At 44.6% G+C, this 25,067-nt stretch overlaps 1 protein-coding gene across 1 annotated transcript in view; it reads right to left on the bottom strand.

The window, feature by feature from the left end:
- Positions 1–25,067, bottom strand: part of Cabcoco1 (ciliary associated calcium binding coiled-coil 1) — a 106,578-nt gene that overhangs the window by 63,166 nt on the left and 18,345 nt on the right. The window contains exons 3-5 of the mRNA XM_028780278.1: positions 24,664–24,833; positions 18,827–18,971; positions 12,346–12,418 (exon numbers count right to left, since the gene is read on the bottom strand). Coding sequence (XP_028636111.1) covers positions 12,346–12,418; positions 18,827–18,971; positions 24,664–24,833 — 388 coding nt within the window. The remainder of the gene's footprint in view (positions 1–12,345; positions 12,419–18,826; positions 18,972–24,663; positions 24,834–25,067) is intronic.

The following is a 25,067-nucleotide window of genomic DNA, read 5'->3' as shown; positions in this document are numbered from 1 at the left end:
GGGCGGGGAGAGGGAGAGGGAAAGAAAGAGACAAAAGAGAGAGAGAGAAAGAAAGAGAGAGAGAGAGAGAGAGAGAGAGAGAATATACAAATGAAACTCTCTTTTTGTGTGTTTCAAGAATGCACATCTTGAAATGCAGGCATGAGGCTGCTTCTGTCTCCTGAGGCATCATGATGCAAAAGCTGGCATGTGAGAACTCTGACCCTCCACACTTGTCAGCGAGTCTTGCTTCTCCTGCCACAGTCATTAGAGTTTCAAGTAAACGAAAGATGGATGTCAGGTCCAAAATGCAAGCATCCGCCCGTCTCCCCTGCCCTTGCATTAGTTCCACCACTGAGCACAGCAGCCGTAGGAAAGTTGTTGGAAAGCTCAAAGCAGGAGCTACCTGCAAGGCCGCCAGCCTCTTCCTATGTGTTTGTTGTCCTATGCCCACTGGCTATTCCTTTGCACCTTCTGCACCTTACAGTCTTGAGCGCCTTTTCTCAGCCACTTGTAAAATATCCACCAAACCTTATTGTGGTAGCCACCAAATGTGGACACCTGGAAGCCTAGCAGAGGGGCGTGGCCGAGCCCTTTGTGAAGAAAACAATCAAAAATGCGTCATCCCAGATCATGGGATCTCACATCTGCTACATCTGTGAATGTGGACCTTGGTTTAGAGCTGGCTGTTTGGTAGCTGTGTGAACGGACATCCCTCTCGTCTCCCCAGCTCCTGAGCCTGGATGATCTCCAGACCATCCTCTCCGTTATGTTACCCTGACTAGGACAGGATCAGTGCATGCTCTGAACCTTACTAACAAGAAGAACACTTGGAGACTGACTCACGGGGAGAAGAGGATAGCCCAGCTTAAACCATCGAGGGAAATCTAAGAGAGATGATGCTATCCTTGCAGATAAATCAACTAGCTCAATTTACAGCCAGGTCCTTGAACAACTTTAGAAAATGTTTCAGCAAGAGGAACATGGTGAAGCTTCAGATTTGGTCAAGAGGTGATCGATTCTCACCTGCCAAGGCCTTCTGTGCTGGAGTTCAAGTCTCTCCCACCCCCAATCTCATTCCTTTCATTTTTAGATAATTTTACTATTTAAAAAGAGATAGGATTTATTTAGCCCAAACCCTTCCTGCAAGATGATCCACCGGTTCTGGTCTGTCCTTGGGAGTTCTGCAGGCCAGACCGTTCCATTTTGTATGCTGCTATTCCTTCAGCTTTGAAGGTAGTGACTGCCTTGACTTGGGGAACCCCCTATTTTTCAGAGGCTTCTGGGTCAGAGAAAAATCCATGTTGCTTTCTCCTAAACCTTTGAAAATGTTCCTTTTTTAGCACCTGGTCTGCTCAGCCAGAGGCATGTCTGAACACCTCAGACAAACACAGAAGAGGCTGCTTTATCTGGAAACTAAATCTGGGATTATTAATGGTTTCTGTGGGCATGTGATCACAGAACAGAAACATGTCCGCTCTTTTTTTTTTTTTTTTTCCAATTGGCTTTTGGTCCTCTACAGCCTGTCATCTATTGGCCAGGTAACATTTTAAATAGCAAAATGCTGTGGTCAGAGCCCTTGTTGTCCTTACTTTTATTGCCCCGGATACTCTTTGTGTTGTGTAATTTATACAACCTGAAACTACTAAGATGCTTCTCCTACTCAGATCGCTGTGGAATCTTCATCTTCGACAGAGCCTTTGGCTTTAGGGAAAAGCATGCTGCCTACTCGCGTGATCACGAAATGTAACCCTTCAGAAAGAACACAGGTGCTTTCATAGTGAGTGAGCCTCTGAAGAAAGAAAAAGCAAGAGAGACATGATGCTGAATAGTGAAAAGAAAGAGGATGAAGGAAAACTTTGATATTGATGCCTCTACTCTTAAAATCAAACAGCCTCACGTTGACTAGTGAAAACCACTTCAGGATACAGAAGCAAGAGTCAAGGAGAAGCCAAGCTTATCTGATGCACTGCCAACATCGGGTGACTGCTGCCACCAATTTGATATATGTCTTCCAGGTCCGCTGCAACAACAGTTTTCTCTAAGATTGGAACATTCCATCTCGCAGGAAGACTCCTTAAGCAGGAAGGTAAACAACTCAAAATGGCTACCGGAAGTCCCTGAAACTGACAGGATCACTAGGCCCCACCTTGTCAGACTAAACAATGAAGGAAAGAGTCTACCTCGGAAGAGAAACAAGCCAAGCTGCAAAGAAGAGTCTGAGTCCCAACCAGCTGCCTTGAAGAAACAGAAGCAAGCCAAGATGCCTGTCTGAGGACACTCTTCAACCTGTTGAGCTGCCCGCGGGCTGTGCGGTGTGGGCTTTGGTGGTGCAGCTGCCTTTGAGTCATTTCTGCTCCTGCAAGTAACCCCTCGTGTATATTTCTACAAGCAGTCCCAATACAACTCACTGCTTGACTAAGTTGGACTTTGCTCATAGCCATACTTTGGGTCTGTTGTGAGTTTCCTATCTGTGGTTGAATAGACGTGTGTTGCATTTCCTCAGAAATAGTTTTGTCACACAATATAATTGGTGCCCAAACAAGGGCATGACCGTAGATGACTTGGGGAGGAATGAGTACATGGTCCCGACTATGGGTAGTGAAACATGCAACCGAGGCTTGTTAGTGTGCCTTTGTGCTAAGACAGTGACCGCACAGTTCTTGCTATGAGTAGCAAGACATGAATCTGAGGCTGAGGATGAAGTGTGTCTGTGGAAGGAATCCCAAGATGGCCATTTTCATCTATGTGCTGTGGGGGTGGCATGCCTGCTGGATGACTGGCATCCGCCACCTGAATAGAGATGCCCTGAGAACTGTTAAAGGTTAAGAAGAAATTTCACAGTCTTGGAGATTAGGGTGTGAGGGTCAAGGTTGTTGGCAAGCAGCTGTGGAGGTTGTTTGGTCTTCGTTTTGCATACTGGGAGATGCATCTGAGGCAAGATGGCGGCTGAGAGGGTTTCATTTGTGTAGAGCAGGGACCTGTTTACGTAAAGGAGTAATTGGACCCAGAAAGGAAGATTCGGCTAGCATCCTCCATGGAAACCTGTGGTTTGACAAGTAAATTAGATAAATGCAGATGGAGGTGTTGGCTTGACACTTGAGGGCCAGAAAGGAAAGAGACTACAAGTTAGATCTGTGCTCAAAAACACTTCCAGGGATCCAGGAGCTTAGAACCCATGGAAAGATTCAGATAGGGAGAAGAACATAGTAAAAATCAGTAGATGATACCCTGAGGGTCTGACCTTTAAAAGGGAAAGAAAAAAAAGTTCATTACCCAACATAAAGATGGCAGCCTTAACCATGTTCCTGTACAAGAACCCAGAGTGATCAGGAAATGCTCAGAACTTGAGCTTCTGAAATTAGGGGAGCCATTTTAAGCAGGCAATGAGAAAGTCTGCTGCAGCCTTGTGAGGGCATAGCACGTGGGAACAGATGGGATCAGCCTGAACATTGTAGAGGCAGAAATAAAAGCCATGTGACTTTTCATCTCCCCCCTAAAGGCAAAGGTAGTATAGCCTGAGACAGTGTGAGTGAAGTCAGTCCCTGAAGGACCAGCTTAGGGATCTGTGGTTATCCTCGTCGGAGGTTCCCAGAAGTAGAATGGTCTGGAGGACCACAAGGAGATGCTATGGAGGGAGTGGATAACGTAAGAGAGTAGAATAAGAGAAGTTGTGTTCGAACCCCGGGTCACTGGACTGGAGAGAACTGTTTACAGAGGGGTTAAAGGAAAGGCTGAACAGCAGGGACATGAAGGCGGATGCTGGATTTTAACAGCTTTGCTGAGACCTTTTGGTGGGGTATAGCCTTTCTAAGTAGGGAAGTCTTTGTCAGATCTTAATGACTTAGGCTAGGGTGAAGAAAGCCCACAAGGTGAGAGGGTACTGTACAAGAGAGGAGAAAATGGTAAAACAGAGAGAGAGAGGTCTGTCTGGCCTAGGCAAAGACAAAGGTGGCCAAGATGTGTGTCAAGTCAGAATTCCTAGAGAAAGAATTGGTAGGCAAATATGGTGTCAACTGGCTTCCCGAAGGCAGGAGAGTCTTGTCCCACCAGCAGGTAATGACAGTGACACGCAGAGGCATGAGATGACCCAGGAACTGCAGTTCCAATAGACATGTCTTGCTGGTTGTCTTATTAGATGTCTGTCAGGACATGAATATTGTTCCAGGTAATGACCTCATCCCCGGGACACTTTTTAATCACCACAGAGTTCTTTGTGGGTACCATCCAGGAGGTGGAGACAGCAAGAACAGGAGTTCAAGGTAATCCACAGCTACAGAGTGAGTTCCAGGTCAGCCTAGGATACCCAAGGCTATGTTTTGGATATTAAAGACACAGCATGTGGCAGGGGAGAGGGCTCAGAAGGTGAGATGCCTGCTGCCATCCTTGAAGACCAGAGTTCTAACCCTGGGACCCTTCGGCTCTGGCAATTTGTCCTCTGACCTCCATGGTCATGCAGTTGCACATATCCTTGTCTATATGTACATAAATTAAACAAATAAAAATGGTCTCCTTCCTCCCTCCGTCTCCCCTCCCCCTCCCTCCCTCCCTCCCTCCCTTTCTTCCTTCCTTCCTTCCTTCCTCCCTCCCTTCCTCCCTCCCTCCCTTCTTTCCCTCCCTCCTTTTATTTCAGGTTCTGGAGAGATGGCTCAGTATTGCAGAACAATTGCTACCCTTCCAGAAGATCCATGTTTGTTTGTTTTTTTAGCACCCATGACGGACAGCTCATGATTGCCTGAAACTCCAGGTCTAGGGCATCCAACATCCTGTTCTGGCTTCCATTGGCCCCCGGACACAGGTGCACATACCCATACACAGACACCTCCAAGCCCCCAAGTGTATACACACACACGCGCGCACACACATGAAGTCCTTCTGATAAAGGTTGTTTGAGTATGTCACAATCTATGTTATTTTTTTCCAATATTGTAGGCGAACGCATACGTGCACTCTCAGATTTTTGCCCCGTGCCTTGTTACACACTTGAGATAGACTCAGGGAAGTATAGACCTGGAAGAAGGTGGCCATGTTTTAAAACTGTCCAGCTGTCGGTGAACTGCTAACCCCTTTCTGTTTGTGTTGGTCCAGCATGGGGGTGCTTTTTATCATGCTCTCACAAGAGAGGGTGCTGCAGATTAAACTTTTTAAAAATGTAGATGTTTTGATTGGCATTTCTTTCTTTCCTGGGGTGGGAGATTTGAGATAGGGTCTCTCTATCACCCTGGCTCACCGTGAGCTCACTGTGTATCCAGGCTGGCCTTCAAATTGGGACAGTCGTGCATGCTCGTAACACCACACCCACCACGTGGGGCTTTTAATTTGGACCTCCTTGAGAACTGAAAATGTTTCAAATCTTTGCATGAGTTTATTGGCTTATTTAAGTGTCTTCTTGTACATAAATGCTTTTGTTAAAAAAGTTATCCTTTTAAACGTATATGTTTGTGCCTGTGTCTGTGTTAAGAGTTTGCACATCGCATGCAGATGCCGGCAGAGGCCAGAGGACCTCCCTGGAGCTGGAGTTACAGGTATCTGAGCTGCTGGATGTGGATGCCGTGAACAGAGCTCAGGTCCTCTGAAAAATCAGTACTAGCTCTTGAGTGCAGGGTCACCTCTGCAGCCCCATAACACGCTTTTGATATTTCCTTCCCGGCAAGCCTTTTGTATTAATTTGCAGGATGGGATTCCAGACAATAGCAACAGTTACTCCCTCTCTGTCACTTGTTTATATCACGGATTTTACTTTAGAAGTTTGGTTTTTATATTTGTCTGGAGTAACCTCCCACCCCCAGATACAAGTTAAAATTCTGACGTAGGCAAAGACATCTGAGAGCTTGGCATTTCAAAAGGTGTTCCACATAAAAGAAAAATTTCATCGTTAAACATGGACAGCAGAAACATATTTTCTTTTAAGGGCAGCTTCTGAGCCCTTGGTAAAGGATTGGGGGGGGGGCAGGGGAATGAACATTTATAATTTAAAGACCGGCATAGGTTTCTCACTGGACAAGCAACATCATATTTTGAAAATGTGGCGTTTTCAAACCAGGAGATGAAATTCTGCTTTCATTGTTCTTCACCACTTAACTTGGTAAAATTTGGAGCACCGGTTGAATGTAGGTAGGCCCACATGGAGCAGACCGAGAGAAGTGATAATGGCTGGTCTATAATAAGCTCCATGGTGGAGATCTAGAGTTTTAGAAGTTAGCTTCTGAGGCAGAACACGGGGTTGCCGATCTCCATCAAGGATGTCAGCGCTGAGGGCAGAAACCTTACAGTGTTAACAATTCTCTCTCTGACTTTCCTCCCTCCCTCCCTCCCTTCCTCCTTCCTTCAGTAACAATGTCTCTAAAGCTGCACCGTGAAGGAATACTCGCTTTGGATTGGCCGAGAAATGCTGCTCGGCAACTGAGGCAGAGGAGAGGGCGGGGCGTGTGATTGCCAAAATCCCAGAGACCGGGCTGCAGAGCCTCTGAGATGATGCTGCAGTCATCTGGGAGGGCGGAATCGCTTGAGTGGCAGGCTCACGAGCTGAGGTGCCAGGTGAGCTGCTATGGAAACCATCTTTAAATTATGCACCTGCCATTTATCAATTGTTTGGCTGGAGACAAATTCGCCCAAATTTCTCGGAGAAGATTGATACTTAAGGAAGGGTGATTGTTTTTCAGAGCTCGGAGGGAAAAGGCCGAGAGTGAGGTTTGATGAATTGTAGGCTGGAACATCGACCACTTTCTTTAAGTGACAGATTCTCCAGTCACTTTGTCATGTGTGCCAGGCAAGGCAGATAAAGTTATTTCAACACAACAGTTTCTGATGGATTTTTCTCAGTACGCCTCCTATTCCACTAGGTCAAACAGCAAATTACGCGCTGTGTGATATTCCTTTTCAGAAGCTTGCTAATGGTCTATTTAAAGACAGAAACCTCTTTCAAGATAAAAAAATTATTTGCGTAAATTTGGGCATTATTTTTAAAGACTTCTTTTATTTTTAATTGTGTGTATATTTATGTGTCTCTGTGTGGGTATATGTGAGTGTAGATGCTGGAGGTGTCCACAAGGGGGCGCTGGATCCCCTGGAGTTGGAGTTTCAAGGTATTGTGATTTTTAATAGGTACCTTTTAAGGGTAGAGGGGAAGGGGAAGATACTGGTAGTTACCCTTCAATTACCACTTCCTTTTCCAAATCTATCCAGACTTGAATGCTGTTTGCATTGCTGTCTTGTGCAAGTGGCTGCAGCGGATGTTACAGAAGCTTCCTGTCTTGTTAATCTGACTTCATACGTCAAGTGAATAAAAGAAATTTTATGTTTCTGTCTTGGTATTTTTGTCCCCCAACTACAGTGTCATTAACACCCATAATCTGGGCAGCTTTAGCAATCAGAGGGGGAAAATATTTTCTTTATTTTGAGTTTGCTTAAGAGCATGGACTCGGAACATGAAATTATATCCCATTGACATCCGCCGAGCTGAAAGAGCTCTGAATTCCTGTATTTACTGACCTGAAGTGGTATGGTATTATTTTGGGATTTGAAAGTCTACCAAAGTATAAGTTCAGGCAAGGTAGGCACTTAGGGGTATTTGTGATTCTCTTTAAATATCTCCGTACATCTTTCACATGTATAATAGCCATATTCGAGCATAGCACTGCTTATAAGGCCGAGTTTCTGCCAATGGCTGCATGGTATATCCTATGGCCTGAATGGTGAACACACATGCTGCAGTGCTAACGGCTTTCATAGGGCTACACCAGGGGCCTGGGGAAGCATCCAGTGGCAGAGTGTCCCCTGCAGAGTAGTAACCCTGCTGGCTCCCGGGGCTCACACTGCCCTTTCCGTCTCAGTTAAGAAGTTGAGTAGGTATTGAAATGGACTAGATCTTATGAAAATGTCCATCTCTCAAATGCATGCATTATGGGCGTGTTTAAGCATGCTTCCGTGTGTATGCACATACGTGTGAGTGCACACACGTGACCTTTGTGTGAGTGTGTGATTCAAGGTCTGCTGTGTCGTCACTCTGATGAACTTAAACTGAATAAATATTTTAAGACTCGATACACAGCTCACAGTTCATGAAGACGATTTTTATCTACGTCCGTGGGGTTTGTGGTAGGGAATTTGGTCTGCAACAGTACAATATGCCAGGTCCCTGTTCTATATGTGACTCTTCTAGCTAGATCCAGTGTCATAGTTAAAACACACCAGTTGTTTTCCCAGTTAGCCTTTCCCTTGTAAAACTCCAGGTGATGTCCCTCAGACCGGTTGTCTATCTGTCAGGATGTGTGTGTTGGGGGCGGGGGAGCATTGAGTGTAATCGTACACCTGCCCTTGATTTACGAAACTTTCCTTTTGAGAAATCTGCCGGGGTTCTTGTCTTCTTGTATAACAAGGTATTTATGTTGTTAATCGCTGACATCAATCTGGAACAGGTAGGGTAAAATGCCCTTTTCCACTTCCCAGCCTGCTCCCACTTACACCCTGCTCTCAGGAGGCTCACCACCCAAGCCTGAGGACCTGTGTTTGAGCCTCAGAACAAGCGCATCAAAAGCTGGGTGCGGTGACACATACTTCTAGTGCTGGAGGTGGATATGCAGGACACCAGGGCTTTCTGGTCACCCAGCCTAGCCTAATCGGTGAGATCTAGGCTCCTGCAATCTGTTTGTATTTTCTCTGATGGGTGACTTTAACCTGTGCTGGGTTCTGTTTATGGGGAAATGGTTGCTGGTGGTGCAGTTCAATTTTGGTTTAGATGAGGTTAGAATTATATATTGTAGATTAAAACACTCCAGAGAAAATCTTTAACTTGAATTCAGTCCATACAAGGACCGATTCCCCCAAAGGTGATCCTTTGGGGTGCAGCACACATTTCTTGGGGTCACCTATACTCTCTTCTCTCACTCTGTTTTCCTGTTCATTAGAGACCTGGTTCTTATTTTCTGAATGTCTTCGCCTCCTTTAAAAAAAACAGACAGATGCTTAGGTCGAAAGCATTGCCAACTTCCAGGCTTACCTCTGAGATTCATATGTTTTGTAAGAAGATTTATTTCTTGCTGTTAATTATGCATGCATGTGGACGTGCGCCTGTGAGATGAGTGCAGGTGCCTGGGGTGACCAGAAGAGGGCGCCAGAGTCCCTTGGCGCTGAAGCCTCATGAGCCGACTGATATGGGTGCTATGGACCCAAACTAATGTCCTCTGCAGAAGCAATGTGCTCTTACCTGCTGAGCCATCTCTCCAGCCCCAGATTCATAATGCTTTTGAGCTGATAGCTGAGATCTCAAAATACTTAAGTTTTTTTAAAAACAAACATCTTGCCCTGTTTTCCTAGTTCTCAGAGGAAAGGTTAGGGCAAGGTGATTTACAGTCTGCTGATACTGTGTGTGTCTGGCGAGGGTGAAGAGGCCTTTAGTGGGTTGAATCGGTTTAGAATTTTGTATAAGTTGGAAATCTAGAATATAGACAGTCACCTCCGTTGATACTAAATGCTGTTTTCCTAAATACTCATATGTGTCTTGTGCTAGCTTTCTATACATCCATTAAGTTTCTATCTAAGTTTTCATAATGATGGTAACAAACAATAATACTTAATCAATGTTGAGAAATCACAGGGCCTTCCCATAACAGACGCCGGGACAGTTGACCGAGCTTGGGCCCCTTCTTTCAAGACCACAGATGCGTTATTTCAATCTCTCCCCTCAGTCTCTTGCCTTCCCCTTTCTTTTCTGAGGCAATTAATGATCATTTCTGAGCCCACCTGAGCAATCCAGAATAATTCTGCCCCCTTTCAAATTCCTCCACGTAGTCAAATTTGCAGACCTTTAAACCTCGACAACGGTTTTACGAGGTACCCGGATTGGCACACAGTCATTACCAAATGCACAGCTAGCAGGTGTTCACATACCTGATGGTCTCTCAGCTAAGCCTAGTTTGTGCTTGGACTGTTTCCCTGGACTGATTTTTTTTTTCATTACTAGAACAAAATACTCAGGGTAGACTAACTTTATGAAGAAGAGTAGTTAGTTTGCTTCATAGTTCTAGAGATTTAATTGCAGGTTGCTCTCTTGGGCGTGGCTAAGGTGAGATCCTAACGGTAGACAGCGACATCGTGGCAAGGGTGTGTGGGAGGAAGAGCTCTCGGCTTCCATCAGGATGTCAGTCCCTTCTGAGGATGCTCCTCTAATGACATATTCTCTTGTCAGGCGCTGCCCTGTTCAGGGTCCCCTCAGCTCTACAATGTCAACACTAGGGATCAGGAACCAAGAATCGATCTTTGACGGACACACTTAAACCACACTCATGCTGTACCCTGTGCTCTGAACAAGATGTCTGGAGTGTACTTGGAGGCCCAGTCACTTCTACCCATAGGTCCTTCCTTTCCATGGGTTTATTTCCCTGTATTGTAAGTGTTTTAAGATGCCACGTCATAGATTCAACATAGCCTCACACCGCTGGGACTGCTCCCTGCATCCCCATGACACCCCCGATGCTCGTCTGAACCTCCTGCATTCCCAGCAAACAAGTGGTTAGTGGGGAAACAGAACTTTGGACCAGTTCAAAGATCCAGTGGGAAGATATGGCAGACATATTTCTATGATTTTATTATGGAGCGACCAATGCTTGGTTATTCTTTTTTTGTTGGGCAGCCGCTGATCAGAATTGCTTGGGTCTACTAATTAGCAGATGGAAAATGGGAGTATTGTATGTCATTTTAAAATTTTAATTCATGGTCTGGATATATCAATGAACAGAGGCATGTGTATTTCACTTAAATCATCTATCGACAGTTAAGAAAGAAACTCAGACTTATCATAGTGGTTTAGCTTGTTGAATCTGAAATATGTCCCTGATTGTCAGGGCTTCTCATTTGAGCCCAGAGCTTCAAGGTCAGCACAAGAAGTCACATAGTAGTGGCCCAGACACCTGCCTTCTCCATTAATTAACCACTAGGTATTTGCACCAGAAGCCATCAGAGACTTCCACGATACCAAAAAAATACATGATAGCTGCTTTTGCCAGTCCTTTACAGTTCTGTCACTGTTTAGCTCTGGAAGATCCAACATCCTTCCATTAAGCACACCCTGTCATTCTGACCAGCATGGAGCAAACACAGAGACAGCTGTCTGTCTCTCTCCACTTTGTCCATGTGACTTTTCCATGCTCACAGATATCATCAGACTTTGACCTTGCAGTGAAGAGGCACACAGGCAGACAAACTCTGTGACATGGTCTTCGTGTATCTAAACATCTGCTTTTGTTGATGTGGAAGCAATGTCAATAACCCAAGGGTCCCGAAGTAGGGTTAGGTTCATTCTGTCAGGTGCTTAATCTGAGGAAAGGTGGGTAGATGGTGGGGTTTCTTCTTCACCCTCCACCATTAATGACAATGGCTGTGCTTGTCACGTATCCTTCTAGGAGGCAGTGGAGCTGCTTAAGGATATGGTGCACTGTCAGGAGCACCTTCCATACCACCCTCGTCTCATGAAGATGGATTCCCCACCCAGGGTTCTTTCCCAGTACTTGCACTTGTATGACTTTTCTGACAATGCTTCCCTAGGGCCCCCCCCCCCCCCATAGACCGTTTACTGTAAAACCTCCCTTCTTCCCTTCGTCACCCAAATGGTTATTTGGGGTTAATTTCAGGAGGACTGTGTCCTATATGATACTACAGGGCTGTCACACGTTCGAGAAAAGCAGCACGTGACCTTCTCTTGGGGGAACATTCCTGTTGAGTGGCTTGACTGGATGAACCCACAGGAGACACCAGAGAAATTCACAGGATGATGGATGTGTGTGGAATGAGAGCCAAAATTTAGCGAGAGAAGGTCAGTTGAAATTAAGGGGGAAAAAAAAGGAAAGAAAAAAGAAGACAAAACCCTCAGAGGTTGTGTGTGTAGTGAATGAGCCCAAATCTTTTGTTAGAAACACAATGCCACAAATCAGGCTTGTGTTAGAGAGGAAGTGAGGATTGAAGCAAGTTTTAAAAAGGAGCAGAGGACAGCAACACAAAACCAGGAGAGAGAGAGAGAGAGAGAGAGAGAGAGAGAGAGAGAGAGAGAGAGAGAGAGAGAGAGAAGTGAGCTGGGCTGTTTCACCTTGGAGTGTCCTGACTTTAGTTGGGCAAAGACACGAGAACCCTATTGTCCTGTTGGACAGAGATTTGTCAACAATCTTTAGATAGTTAAGTATGTACCTAACAGTTCTCCCAAGACTCAAAGTCGGCTTATTTTCTAAATCGGAATCTCACCTGATGTGAGTATTCTTCTTTCGTTACTGTTCGGTTGTATTAACACTTCAACGTGCATGACCTGGAGTTGCTTTGAGCAGTTCCGGATTCAGGTACGGCTAAATAGCCCGGCAGAGTCTCCCCAGCCTCACTTACCTCGGTCCCGATGACAATTTCTTCCCTGGCTGAGTAGAACAGAAACTCGTACAGCCTGTAGTGCTGGAATAAGCTGAAACACGAAACACACATGCAGCTAGCATACATTGACAGCGGGAGAGAAGAGAAAATATCTGAGGCAAAGGAAAAGGGTTTTGACCAAGCTAGAGAGAGTCAACTGGGGCACAGAAATCTTTCTTTCATTCCAAAAGGAAGCTGCTTGGGAATACTGGGAGACTCGAGTTTTGCTTTTTAAGACACTTACAGGACAACATAGGCTTTAGAGAGTGTTAGCAGAGCCACCTGGGACATGGGGGAGGGGGACCAGGGATGTGTCTCTAGGGTAGAGAAGCATCCACGGCAGCCATTCTTAACCTGCGGGTTGCCATCCCTTGTGTGTGTGTTCACACATCAGCTATCTCCAATATCAGATATTACATTACAAACAGTAGCAAAATTACAGTTATGAAGTAGCAATGAAATAATCTCATGGTTGGAGGTCACCGCAACATGAGGAAGTGTATTCGAGGGTCGCAGCATCAGGAAGGTTGAGGACCACTGATCTAGTGTGTTTCCTAGTTTGAAACCTAGAACCCTCCTCGGCAGCGCCCAACTTTGCTCTAGACCCGACTTAGCCCTGGCAACACACCGGGCTATGTTTTTATAACCAAAACGTCTCATACCGCCAAAATGTTTCAATATTAAATCAATCTGTAAGAACACCAGGGGGAAAATGGCCTGGCAGGGTCTGAAATCTGTTTCTGAGCTGTCCGACCTTCCTGTGGGCTGTGTGGGCGAGCAACAAAGGCTGGCATATTTTAAGGCGAGCCATTTTCTTTTCTTCTCACCGGAAAGCTGGGTGGTCAGGAACGAGGGACTATGAAGAGCTCAAAGCCCGCACGTTTGCAAATAAATCTTTCTAGTAAGTTAAGAGCGTGGCGATGTACCATTGAGAGTTAAAAATGTTACCGAAGAGCTGACTTCTAATATCCTGTTAGTGATAATATTTGAATTTTTCTAATTCCCTTCCTGCTGGTTGGGAAAATGAATAGACTCATAATACAGCAAAATGCCCAAGAACAACGACAACGACAACAACAAAATTGTCTTAGTGGTTTTTCTCCTTCACTCTGGTGCCTTTCTGCTATTTAAGAAAATTGATTTTAATATAACTGAGAAATTAACATTTGTGGAAACGTAGCCACGGAGTACGTGTCATAATGGCATCTTCTGGAAGCTGTAATGGATCAAAGTTTGAATTTATTTGAAGTCAATGGAGAAATCCTCGGGCAGCTGGGCCCCTCCGAGTTACATTAGCTGTGGGGCTCCCTAGGAACACAGTCCTTTAAGGAGTCGTGACTGTGTGGGCCCAGTCAAATTTCCTTTCTTCTCTACAGACTTTGAATACTTGATACATTCACCAACACTCACAGGACTAACTTAGCTTTTGACATTGCCTTGATCTGTTGGCTAGAAAGACACACGGAGATTGGCAAGCTCTGACAATCCGCTGAAGCAAAATAAATTCAAATCCCCCATCCTTTATATTGGTGACCTAGAGAGACGTGTAGCGTCAGAAGCGTCACAGGGGCGCAATAACTGATGTTGGGGTGGAAATGATTAAATACTGTATTGGAGGCTAGCTTGCTACTCTTTAGATCAGTGGTCCTCAGCCTTCCTAATGCTGTGACCTTTAAGTACAGTTCCTCGTGTTGTGGTGACCTCCATAGACTTATTTTCATTGCTCCTTCATAACTGTAGCTTGGCTACTAATATAAATTGTCATGTAAATGGTTTAGGAGACAGAGGGTTTGCCAAAGGGGTCCTGACCCATAGGTTGAGAACCACTGCTCTAAATGAACTAGAAAAAAAATCCTATTGTCTCCGTCTTGGCCACCTTTGCTAGACAGGGATCATAAGGTAAGAATGAAATGTCATAAACTTCCGGCCTCTGTGTCTTTGTTGTATATAGGGATGAGTTTGCCCCATATCTGCTGAGAGGATGCCATGGAAACGGCAGCATCCATGGCTTGGAGATAACGGTCAATGATGCAACAAGGATGCAGGGCCTGGACCAGGACCAGGATGTATACACAGGGGAAGATATTTAAGGGGACGCTTGCTGAATAACCATCTTCTCTGTACCCCTCTTCACCCTTCAGCTTCTCCAGGGAGCAAGTAGGGACCTTGCCTGAGGACTAAGGGACAGTTCAGCTGTGGGAATGTATTTTCTATCTCTCCCGTTGGGCTTCTATCTGACTCAGGCTTCTAGATATTGTTGTCTGAGCTGTCTGGCCAGTGTCATGCATTGTTGGGCACAAAGTGGGAATGGGGTTAGTTTTGTTACAGTGGGATAGACGTGGTTCTCAGGAGGAAAAGGACATTCAAGCAAATAAAAGGTAAAAATTTGCATTTCTAATTCCAAGTATAATATATGACACATAGTTCATTAGATTGCATAAACAGATAGCACTGTGTGTGTGTGTATGTGTGTGTGTGTGTGATCTAGTTTAGATTGTCTAAGCAGATAGAAGTAGTACCCACAGTCATGTGGAGAAGAGAGTTTTGGAGCAGTATTTTCAGAGCACAGGTTAAAACATGTATCATTTAGACTAAAGCGAGAGTGTCTAAAGAAATGTGAATTTACTGACAAGGTAAGTTTCGCACCATTGTGTGACTCTTCTTCCTATGTGTAGCATCCCCTCCTAGAGGGAGAGTTTTATAAGACTTGAGTTGACAATAAGTCATTCAAGGCCGAGGAGATCCTGAAACCAGGGGCTCAAGAAGTCCAGAAAATAACAAGATTCCGAGGTCCCACTCCAAGGCTGGATAAGCCGTAAGCAGCCGCTGGAGAGGGCCATTGGTAAAGCTACCTGTCACAGTGTGCAGGGAGCTCTGAGGATGTGGCTTTCACAGTTGTCACCCATGCTGGTGGTGGGGGTGGGGGTGACTCAGCTACCTTTGAGTCATCCCTGCTTCTGTAAGAAGTTCTAATAAGCGCATTATTTCACTAAGCTAGGCTTGAGCAGAACTATTTCTTTGGTCCGTCTCTTCGTTCTCTGGGGTGAACAGGCATTTGTTCACATCACTCTGGGAGTGGTCATGTGACACCCAGGCCATGGGCCATGGTGGGAAAAGCTCCTTCCCTTAAGTCGGGTATGGCTTTCAGTGGTCTGATGAACGGAGAATCAGACTGAACTGAAGCATCACATGCTTTGGATCGTTTAGTCATCAGCGTATTTATAAAACTTAATAATCGTTGAATTGAACATGTTGTGTGTAATTTCACTCCTACTAAATTTCTATTTGTGGACCCACGAGGGATTCTTAACAGCTCTGGAAAGACTCACGCTGGTTCATGCAACTCCATTATCGATTCCAGATACCCTAATAGCTGATGTTTTATCTTTTGTGTAATAACTATATTTAAATGCATAGATCACAATGTGGAGATTTAGCAGGCATTACATTTGGATTCTCTGTATTTGACTAATCCCTTTAAATAGTCTTTTCATTATGAGATCTAAGATTGGGCACGTGGAGCTGTGTAGATGTTGGCTGAGGAACATTGCCTGGGGCAGGGGGATGATGAGTTGAGACGAGGAAGGCAGCTTGTCCCACACTGTGAGGAAAGGGTCATTATGGCATTCATGGGAGCTTAGATGCTGAGTGTACGGTTCATCTGTACAAATGTACCCTGCCAGACAGACGGCATGTGCGGATGAAGAAGGAAGCCAGTGCAAATAGGCATGGTTGACTTACCCTGTCTGGGGACTCTCAAACCCTAAGGGGCAGAAGGGCTTCAGTGCACAGATTCTTACAAGTGTGTACATGGCACACGTGTGCTTCAGTGTGCACGTATGTGCCTGTGTATGTGTGTATGTGTGTGCAAGTTTGTATACATGTGTGTGCCTGTGTGAGTGTATGTGCATATGTGTATTCATGTTTCGGTGTGCATGTGTGTCTGTTTACATAGGTGCATGTGTGAGTGTGCAGGTGCAAGTGTGTGCATGTGTGCGCGTGTGTGTGCACGTGTATATAACATCGTGTCTGCACATGCGAATACATGCGTTTGCGCATGTGTGAGTGTACATGTGTGTGAGTCTATAAGTGTGCACATGTGTGTGTATTCACGTGTGCACATGTATATACATGCGTGTATGCATGTGTGTGTTCATGTGTAAATGTGTGTGCACATGTCTGTGTATGTGTGTGTGTGTGTATGTGTGTGAGCAAATCCATGGTGAGTGTTAGAGGTGAGAGGACAGCCAGTGGGATTGGTCTTTAGGTGTTGGTCTTCCCTTTTGCTTTTCATCTTGTTTGAGACGTGTTCTTTCGTGTTCACTGTTGCATAGGCTAGTCTGGCTGCTCCAGAAGCTTCTAGAGATTCTCCCAGCACCACCTGCTGTCTCCCTATGTGTCTGTCCTGGTCTTCTAGGCACACCTGACTTTTTTGTGGATTTAAGGATTGAAACTCAGGTCCTCAGGCTTCTGTAGCAAGCTTTTTACCACAGAGCCATCATCTATACCCAGCCCTGAGGGCAGGCTCTTGTCTGTTTCTTCCTCTCTCCCGATTGGAGGAACTGGTCTTGCTCTAAAAGATGTGGAAATTTCTATGCTTTTCAGTGAGACTAGCACATTAAGGAGATATGCTTTGTACTAAAAAACTAAAAATAAAAATAAAAGCACACTGTATTACATGCTACCTTATAGAAAGTACTGTGTTATATGCCGTTGCTAAGCCTACCGGAAATAAGTATATTTATATTTATTATATTAAACACAACAACGTTTATAAAGTTTCCAGGTGACACTCAGATCTTTGCCATTCTTTGCCATGTGAATCTTGAAGCTGTGTAGGACATTAGGTGGGCCCCTGTGTTGAAGGATGCTAAAGGTTATGTTGGGAAATAGGGACCCAGTTGAAGAGAGAGAGAGAGAGAGAGAGAGAGAGAGAGAGAGAGAGAGAGAGAGAGAGCAGGGAGACTGTGCAGAGAGACGTAGTTAGTCGGAGGTGACTTTTCATCTACTGCTGCTCAGGTATTTGCGAAGTCTCTTTGGAGAGAGGCATGCCACACAAACACACACACACACACACACACACACACACACACACGCGCTTTGGGATAAGCTTTATACCGACAGATTTCAGGCTGGGAGATGGCTCAGTACTAGCTGCACATACAAGAGGATTGACATGCAGGTCCCCAGCACCCATATAAATGCTGGATGGACATGGTGGACCGACACATAGCCCACTGCTCAGGAGGTGGAGCCAGGGTTTCCCTGGAGCCAAGTTGGATACTCGGAATCAGAGTGCTCTGGGTCCAATGGAGAAATTCAATGAAGAGGGGAACAATTGGGAAAGATATCTGAGCTCAACCTGAGCCTCCAGACACATCGGCACACATGTGCACGCCCTCGAACACATGTGTGTTCCTGTGTAAGCAAATACGCATGTGTACTACAACAAACACAGGCAAAAAAGTGGGATGAATGTTTTGCTTCAGTAGTGGTGATATAAAAATCCTTCCACGCCATCAACCATTATTTTCTAAGTAGAAAGTATGACTTTATAATGAGTTAAACTGTCTATTACTTCAAAATATCTTAGGGTGTTTAACAAATTTGATAAAATATGTGAATCTCTTCTTTTTCTTTTCCTTTTTTCCATACTAGGGATTGAGCATACCGCCCCAGGCTTGGTGGGGGTAAATACCCTATGAAGGAGCTACATTCCTAACCCTCTTTGCAAATATTGTTGAGATGAGGTCTCACTAATTTGCTTATTGAACTGATATCATAATACCTCAGCCTCCCCTAGCTGGGATTACAGGCCTCTGCTGTAACTCTTGGGTTGCAAAGACAAATCATGTAAAATCAACTTTTAAGTGGAAATGAGTGTAACTCTTTAAAATGTAAATGTGTCTCATTGGATAAAAACCAGCCACCTAAATTATAGATCCATTATAACTAGATTCAATTCTGTTAATAGAATGCTGTTAGGTACAGACTCAGGGACGAAAGACCGTCCACAGTGGTAACTACAGGCCAGATGAAACCATGGTGTCATCTGAGAATTCTCTTTAGGAACACAGAGGGAGAGAAATGCTCAGGTCCCCACCTTCATTTGTTAGATGGAGAAGTTGAGTATTCTCTCCTTTCTAAACATCAACTTTGTGTTCATGTAGGTGTGTGGATGCTTCTGTGCCTCCATACATGTCAAGGGACAGCTTGAAGGGGTTAGCTGATTCTCTCCCTCGATGATGTGGGTCCCAGGGATGGAACTCTGGTCATCAGGACTTGGTAGCAAGCACCTTTATTCGATGAGCCATCTCCCGAGCCTGTGTGTTATCTGCTTATTGAATAGTAACTGATAGATTCTATAGCTCATCCGAGTTACTACAATCTAAGTCATCTTTTATGGAGGTCATCTAGTAGACACAGACCAGTAGATTGATGGGATGAATACAAGTCCTACCTGATTTTTAAGTAATCGATGATGGCGTTGGCTTCCTTGACGTCAAAGACATGGAAATTCTCATTGGTCCTCGAATGGTTTGGTCCGATTTCTGCCATCACTTCCCCGAGCCACTTAATGCTGTCCTCTAAGGACATGTGCAGTGCTGAGTGAAAAACCAGAGTGAAGAGAGACTTTCCGTTATCCCGGTAGCTCTTGTCGGGGTACAGTAGTCCAGGAGGACCTAAGTGTGCCCCAGTTTACATTGTCCAGCCTTCCTGGAGAGAAAAGGTAAGCCTCTTGTTTCTTTACAACAAATTAATCATTGCTTTTTAATTTTTTTTTGGATGAGTCAAGTCAGCAGTGGACTTGTTGTCACTGTGACTGTATATACATATGGTTGTCTGGACAGCCCATTTCCATTTTAAAAAGAGAAACCATGAATAGCTATCTAAATACTGATTCTAAATGGAAAGGAACAGTTTAAAACAGATTTTTAAGGGACAGAGAAGGCTATAGAAAACTTAGAGAAAAGCAGGCTGTCATAGGTGGCTAGGGGACCCAGATCATGGGTTCAGACCCTGTGGACGTCAGTGCTGAACTCAAGAGAGAAGGTCAATAAGAGGAACCCCCTTTTTTCTGGGCTATAACTGGATGTTATCATGTGAAAACTTGGCCTGAAGATTTTTGATAGGAATAAAGCCTATGGATGTTTTCAAACTCTATGTAATTATTTTTATATTTTATTTATTTTGTGGTGTGTGTGTGTGTGTGTGTGTGTGTGTGTGTGTGTGTGTGACCACTGGGCACAGGGTGAAGAAAAGTTTCATTGAATTGGTTCTCTCCTTCTACCTGTGGGTTTCCAAGGACTGCACTTGGGTCATCAGCCTTGATGGCAGATGCCTTTGGCTGTCAAGCCATCTGGCAAACCCTTTAAATATTTATATTGAAAAATAGGAATTTTTGTTATAAAATGTCACCACCATTACAGACTTCAAAGCCCTGGGACCTGTTTGTAAAACGGGCCTTGGTGAGACTGTCAGGCCTGGAGGAAAATGATACACCTTCCTCATCATGACCCACAATGAGCAGCTTGGTGGTTTCAGAAGACTCTCAGAAAACTACAAATACACAACAGCCAGACACATGTGCGTGTACACAGCCAAACAACAACAGGACTGCACAGGCTCTTCTCTATGACACTTGTCCAGCTGGAAACAAACATATATATTAATAACCTCAGACTTAACTCTATGGTGTCTTTGGTGAAAATATCAATGTATACCATTTGTTTTGATTGGTGGGGTGTGTTTGATCTTTTTCCTTGTGGCAGGTAGACTATCACCTGTAATCTGTATCCCCTCTGGCATCCCACCTTGGAGAATAGATGCTGGCAACTGGAGCATCCAGAGCATCTTTTCTGTCACAGGTTCATAGGTATTCACACTGTTAAGGCCTAGGTTAAATATTAGGCCTACATGGAGTGTCAGGGCCTAGGTAACTGTTGCCTGGCTAGCTACTGCCGTTAGCAGGAAACTTTCTCATATGATTCTGCTGTTACTAGAAAGCCTTCAAATGCCAAGATTGATTACGTATCTACTATGTTCTGTGGACCTGAAAACCAGCCATGATAGAAGTCAGTAAAACTGTTTTGTATAGTGGCCCACAATAAGCTTGGACCCGAACCAACTGCCCAACAGCACTTTCCGAACCTATGGAGAAGCTTTTATGGTATAAGCTGCCCCTGTAACAGACCCTAACATGAGAGAGACCTGTACCAATATAAGAAACTATTTAAAATAAAATTTCCATCTTAAGTACTGGTCTAGTAAAGTTTAAGTTCCAAAGACCTCCCTGGGAACTAACATCCTACTCGACAGAAAGAGACATGTGTGTGGGTAACTGGTATTCTGGTTGGCAAGTTAAGACATGAATGTTACACAAGTCTCATCCTGGCAGACAAGTAAAGACATGAATACTAGACAAGGCAAGTCCCCTGCCACAGTTCAACACCCCAACCAGTGGAAGCAGGATAAATATATAACAAAGACATGCTCCTAAGGAAATCCCCTATCCCTAAATCCTGATTGGTAAAATACCTTGGCACAGATGTTTGTGGATTTGAGGCTTAAAAACCCTGTAGGATCTTAACTCGGGGGGTCATGGTTCACTCCCCAAATCTGGACCGTGGTTCACCAGTCCTGAGGCATATGCTCAATAAACTATCCTTGTCTGACAAAGATCAGTGTTTGTTTAGTATGTGAGGCAATTCCTGGACCCCAGCACACACGAAACAGTGGTGGCCAGAGGCAGGGTTGGAAGGTCTTGGGAAAATGTGTACGGGCTGAATGTCAAGAGCGATCACTCTCAGCGGTGGTGCCAGGCTGAGGTGCCTGAGGAGATTTTTTTTTTGTGAAAGTTGCAGCCCAGAGTTGAAGATCTCTTAGGAAATCGTTGATAAACACCCTCCTTCCCGCACTAGGATGGAATGTTGGAGGACGAGGTTGGAGATAGAGATGAATTGTGAAAATGTATGCTGGGTTGCTTCACCCACATCTAGAGTAGCTGAGTCAGACACCTACCTTCCCCCCTCCCCTTTCTCTGGAATGCACATTCGACAAGCGCCAGCTCTCAAAAATCACTGATGCACTTTTTAGAAACACATGACAGGCAAGCACTAGCTTATGATTTATTTAGTTCAACTTTTCTTCTATCTATAGAAGTTAGAAAGAAATGTGAATCAATTGAACCCCACTGAGCACTGCAGGAGGTGGACCTGGTGCTGGGGGGGGGGGGTAGGCCCCGGAAACAAAGTGACTCATAAATGATGAGGGGTAATCCTTCTGCAGTCAGACCCTCTTACAGGTCATGGGTTAGCATGTGAGCCACACAGAACTGCAGGACAAGGGGCTTTTGTTTACTATCTCAGGGAAAACAAAGTCCAACTGTACATTTCTCTACTTACAATGAATCCTAAACACCCCAAGGTTGGAGGGGATTTAGGAAGAAAAGATGGATACGGTTGAGATGGGATGAGAACAAGCCATCATAAGTAGAATATCAGACTCATTATATTCAAGATGCTGTGGAAGCGGGAATTTAGATTACTGATTTGAGTTCTGGATGGAACTGTAGTTATCAAACATGGAATGCATCTAGTTGTAAGGCTGTTGCTTGGGTTAGCCAATGGCTGACCCTTTAGAACTGTCTCATGGCTCCTCTTGCCTTTCTCGAGGTGATCGCTTTGAAAATTACAGGGGTTACCCTTTCATGGATCAGGCTGAGGTCCCACAAAGGGGGTGACAAGACTGAGGGGGACTAAACCAAATGCACTCTGGGAAACCTAGGTAAGGAAGAAGACTAGATTTGTAACAGTAAGACAGAGGGGGTGTGATCAGGTAAAGGGACACATGCCAGCTTTAAATCTTATCTTTAAACTCCTTCATCCAAGATGAAGATAACTGTGCTACTGTGGCAGAAAAATAGCAAGTGCACTGGCAACTCTTGGACAGCTGGTCTACTCGGGGGCTCTTTGGAGGTGATGCTTCTGGTACCACTTCAGCGTGTACCAGTTTGTATCCTACTCTGAATGTGCCGTTTCCGAGGTATTCCGCTTTCCCATCTGTTGGACATGTAGTATTTCCACTGTGAACCAGCTTCACGCTTGTTTCACATGTGCCGTTCATGGTGTGTGGTGCTTTCTGGCCTTCTACATATGTGTCCTTCTTAGCACGTATCCATGGCTGGCCCTTTGCCTAAGTGCCCTGGGCTGTGTGTAGCCACATCTAGCCCCTTACATATGAACCTTTGCTTTTGAGTATGCATTTCTGGTCTGCTACATACGTGCTCTTCCTGGCATGCATCATTTCTCGTCCATCACATGTTCCCTGGTATAGCATTTTGCGGCAGGCCAGATTCTAGCTTATTGTCTTGGCTGCTCGCTCTAGGTTTCTGACTCCTGCCTGCCTTGTCTGAGGTGGCATCAAAAAGGACAGACTCTTGTTTCTGAAGATGACCTCATGTTACCTTCAGGAATTAACTCCCTGACTCTGACCCTGACTCACGTCTCTCTCTGAATAATAACATATAAATTATTTGCTGTTATCTATTCTTCAAGAAATACTGACAAGGATGAAATCTGAGCCTGGTGAACAGACATGATCTTTTTTTTCCCCCAGAAATATTTTCTGCCTTCAGTGAGTACAACCCACAAAAACATGGTCTTAAGATAAGTATCAGCCGGGCGGTGGTGGCGCACGCCTTTAATCCCAGCACTTGGGAGGCAGAGGCAGGTGGATTTCGGAGTTCGAAGCCAGCCTGCTCTACAGAGTGAGTTCCAGGACAGCCAGGGCTATACAGAGAAACCCTGTCTCGAAAAAACAAACAAACAAACAAACAAACAAACAAACAAACAGATAAGTCTCAGTACTGGCCTTTATATCTTTGAGATGATCTGTTTAGATTTGAGGTGGTTTTCTGCAGATTGGCTTATACACATATAACACAGACATAGGACAAGGATCAGGTCAGAACCCTGGCTGTTCCAAAGTGGGTCTTAGGTGGGCTGGGCCACTTTACAACCACGAAGGAGGACCATGCTTCCTGGCTGGAGCCGTGGTAGAGTGGGGCCTGATAACTTTGTGGTCAGGACTCCACGGTCCCCTGGTTTAACTGTAAACACACGTCACCTCCTTGAAACCGACGGAAGCTCTACTCTTTGTTCACAGTCTAATTATATTGAAGAAGATGTTTTCTTACCAGAGGGGAAAAAATAAAATGAATGTTTGCTTTTCCCTCATTTGGCATTTATATTTTTGCTTTCTCGTGCCTTAGCTGGACAAAGCCTCTTAGCGAGTCAGAAGTCCAGGTTGGAACTGATACCGACCATGTGAAGCTCAATTAAGGGCCATTGGAGGCCAAGGGGAAGTGGGGGAAGGTGTAAGACGGAAAAATATTCACTCAAATTTGGATTGTGAAGCTCGTGGGGGAAAAAATGTTCACCTTCTGCTCTCTTCAGACTATGAATACTCTGCCCAGAAGTTGCAAAGCTTGAGACAACCACATCAAACGGCCTTTGACACTTTAGTTCTCCTTTGAGTGATGCAGTCAAGGTTTGCTTTATATGCAGATCTGGCTTGAACAAGGCTTCCTCCAACCCCTGCTGTACACACCGCCTTTTCCACATCCTCCCCAGATTTTTTTATTTTTATTTTTACGTTTAAAACCCATTCTTGCTATGTGTTAGGTTTGTCTTAGACTTTTAAGTCCCCTCTCTGCTTCCAAGTGCTAGCATTTAAGAGTGTGCCTCCATGCCTGGCTTCACAGACATGCCTGATTTTTTTTCCCGTATTTTATTTTCCTTTATATTTTTTTCTGCCTTCCTGAATGCATATAAATAAAAACGCATTCAGGTTTTTATTTTTTATTATCAAAAGTGCATAGTGTTTCCTGTTCTTTTACTCCAGTAATATGCACACAGCATGCAGAAACTTATTTAACTTTTTTCTAAATACATAGTATTCCACTTTAAAAATAGATTGATTTATTCAGATTTCAAAGTAGTCCCGGATATCCAGAACTTGGCCAAAATATCAGCGTACCCTCAGATGTCTGTGGTGCAGGGGGGAATGCTAATTAGAATAACTTTGGCGAATCAACAAAGAGAACCTTAGTGTCACTAAAAATTCTTTGAGGAATTACCATTCAATGATAAACAAGCTGCCCCTGCTGTATCTAGGAAACAAGCCTGCAGTCCTTATTAAAGGAATCACAATGAAGCAAGCATCTTGGCTTTTGAATATTAATTTACACATGATACATTTCCTCCCATTAAAATGACATTCAGGGGTCACCCTTACTTTGAAGATTATGAAGTAACATGTCCAGCAACGTCATAAATTTCGAGTACTGGTCGATAGAAAAGTTCATGTCCTTGGCCCAGCAGAACCCAGACACATAGTAGTCCAGGAGAATGGCGTCTCGTAGGGAAGTCTGGAGATTTTTAAAGTTCAGAAATACTCCCATTTTTCTGTAACGAAAAAGAAAAAAAAATGCAGCGATTCAATGCGACTGAATAGTGGACAGTTTTTAGAATTTTGGAAAGCAAGTATTTTAATGAAAGCTCTAGAGTGCTTCTTGGCTTAAAGTACTCGGTCATATCAGAGCCTCAAAGATGAGAAGGAGAGAGGAGAGAAAGGAAAAGAATGGGGAACCCACCCTCCCTCTCTCCCTCCCTCCCTCCCTCCCTCCCTCCCTCCCTCCC

Source organism: Grammomys surdaster, unplaced genomic scaffold (genome assembly GCF_004785775.1).
Source record: "Grammomys surdaster isolate TR1022 unplaced genomic scaffold, NIH_TR_1.0 367, whole genome shotgun sequence".
Taxonomy (NCBI): Eukaryota; Metazoa; Chordata; class Mammalia; order Rodentia; family Muridae; genus Grammomys; species Grammomys surdaster.
The sequence above is the reverse complement of the archived record's forward strand: the minus strand, read 5'-3'. Positions and strand labels throughout refer to the sequence as shown.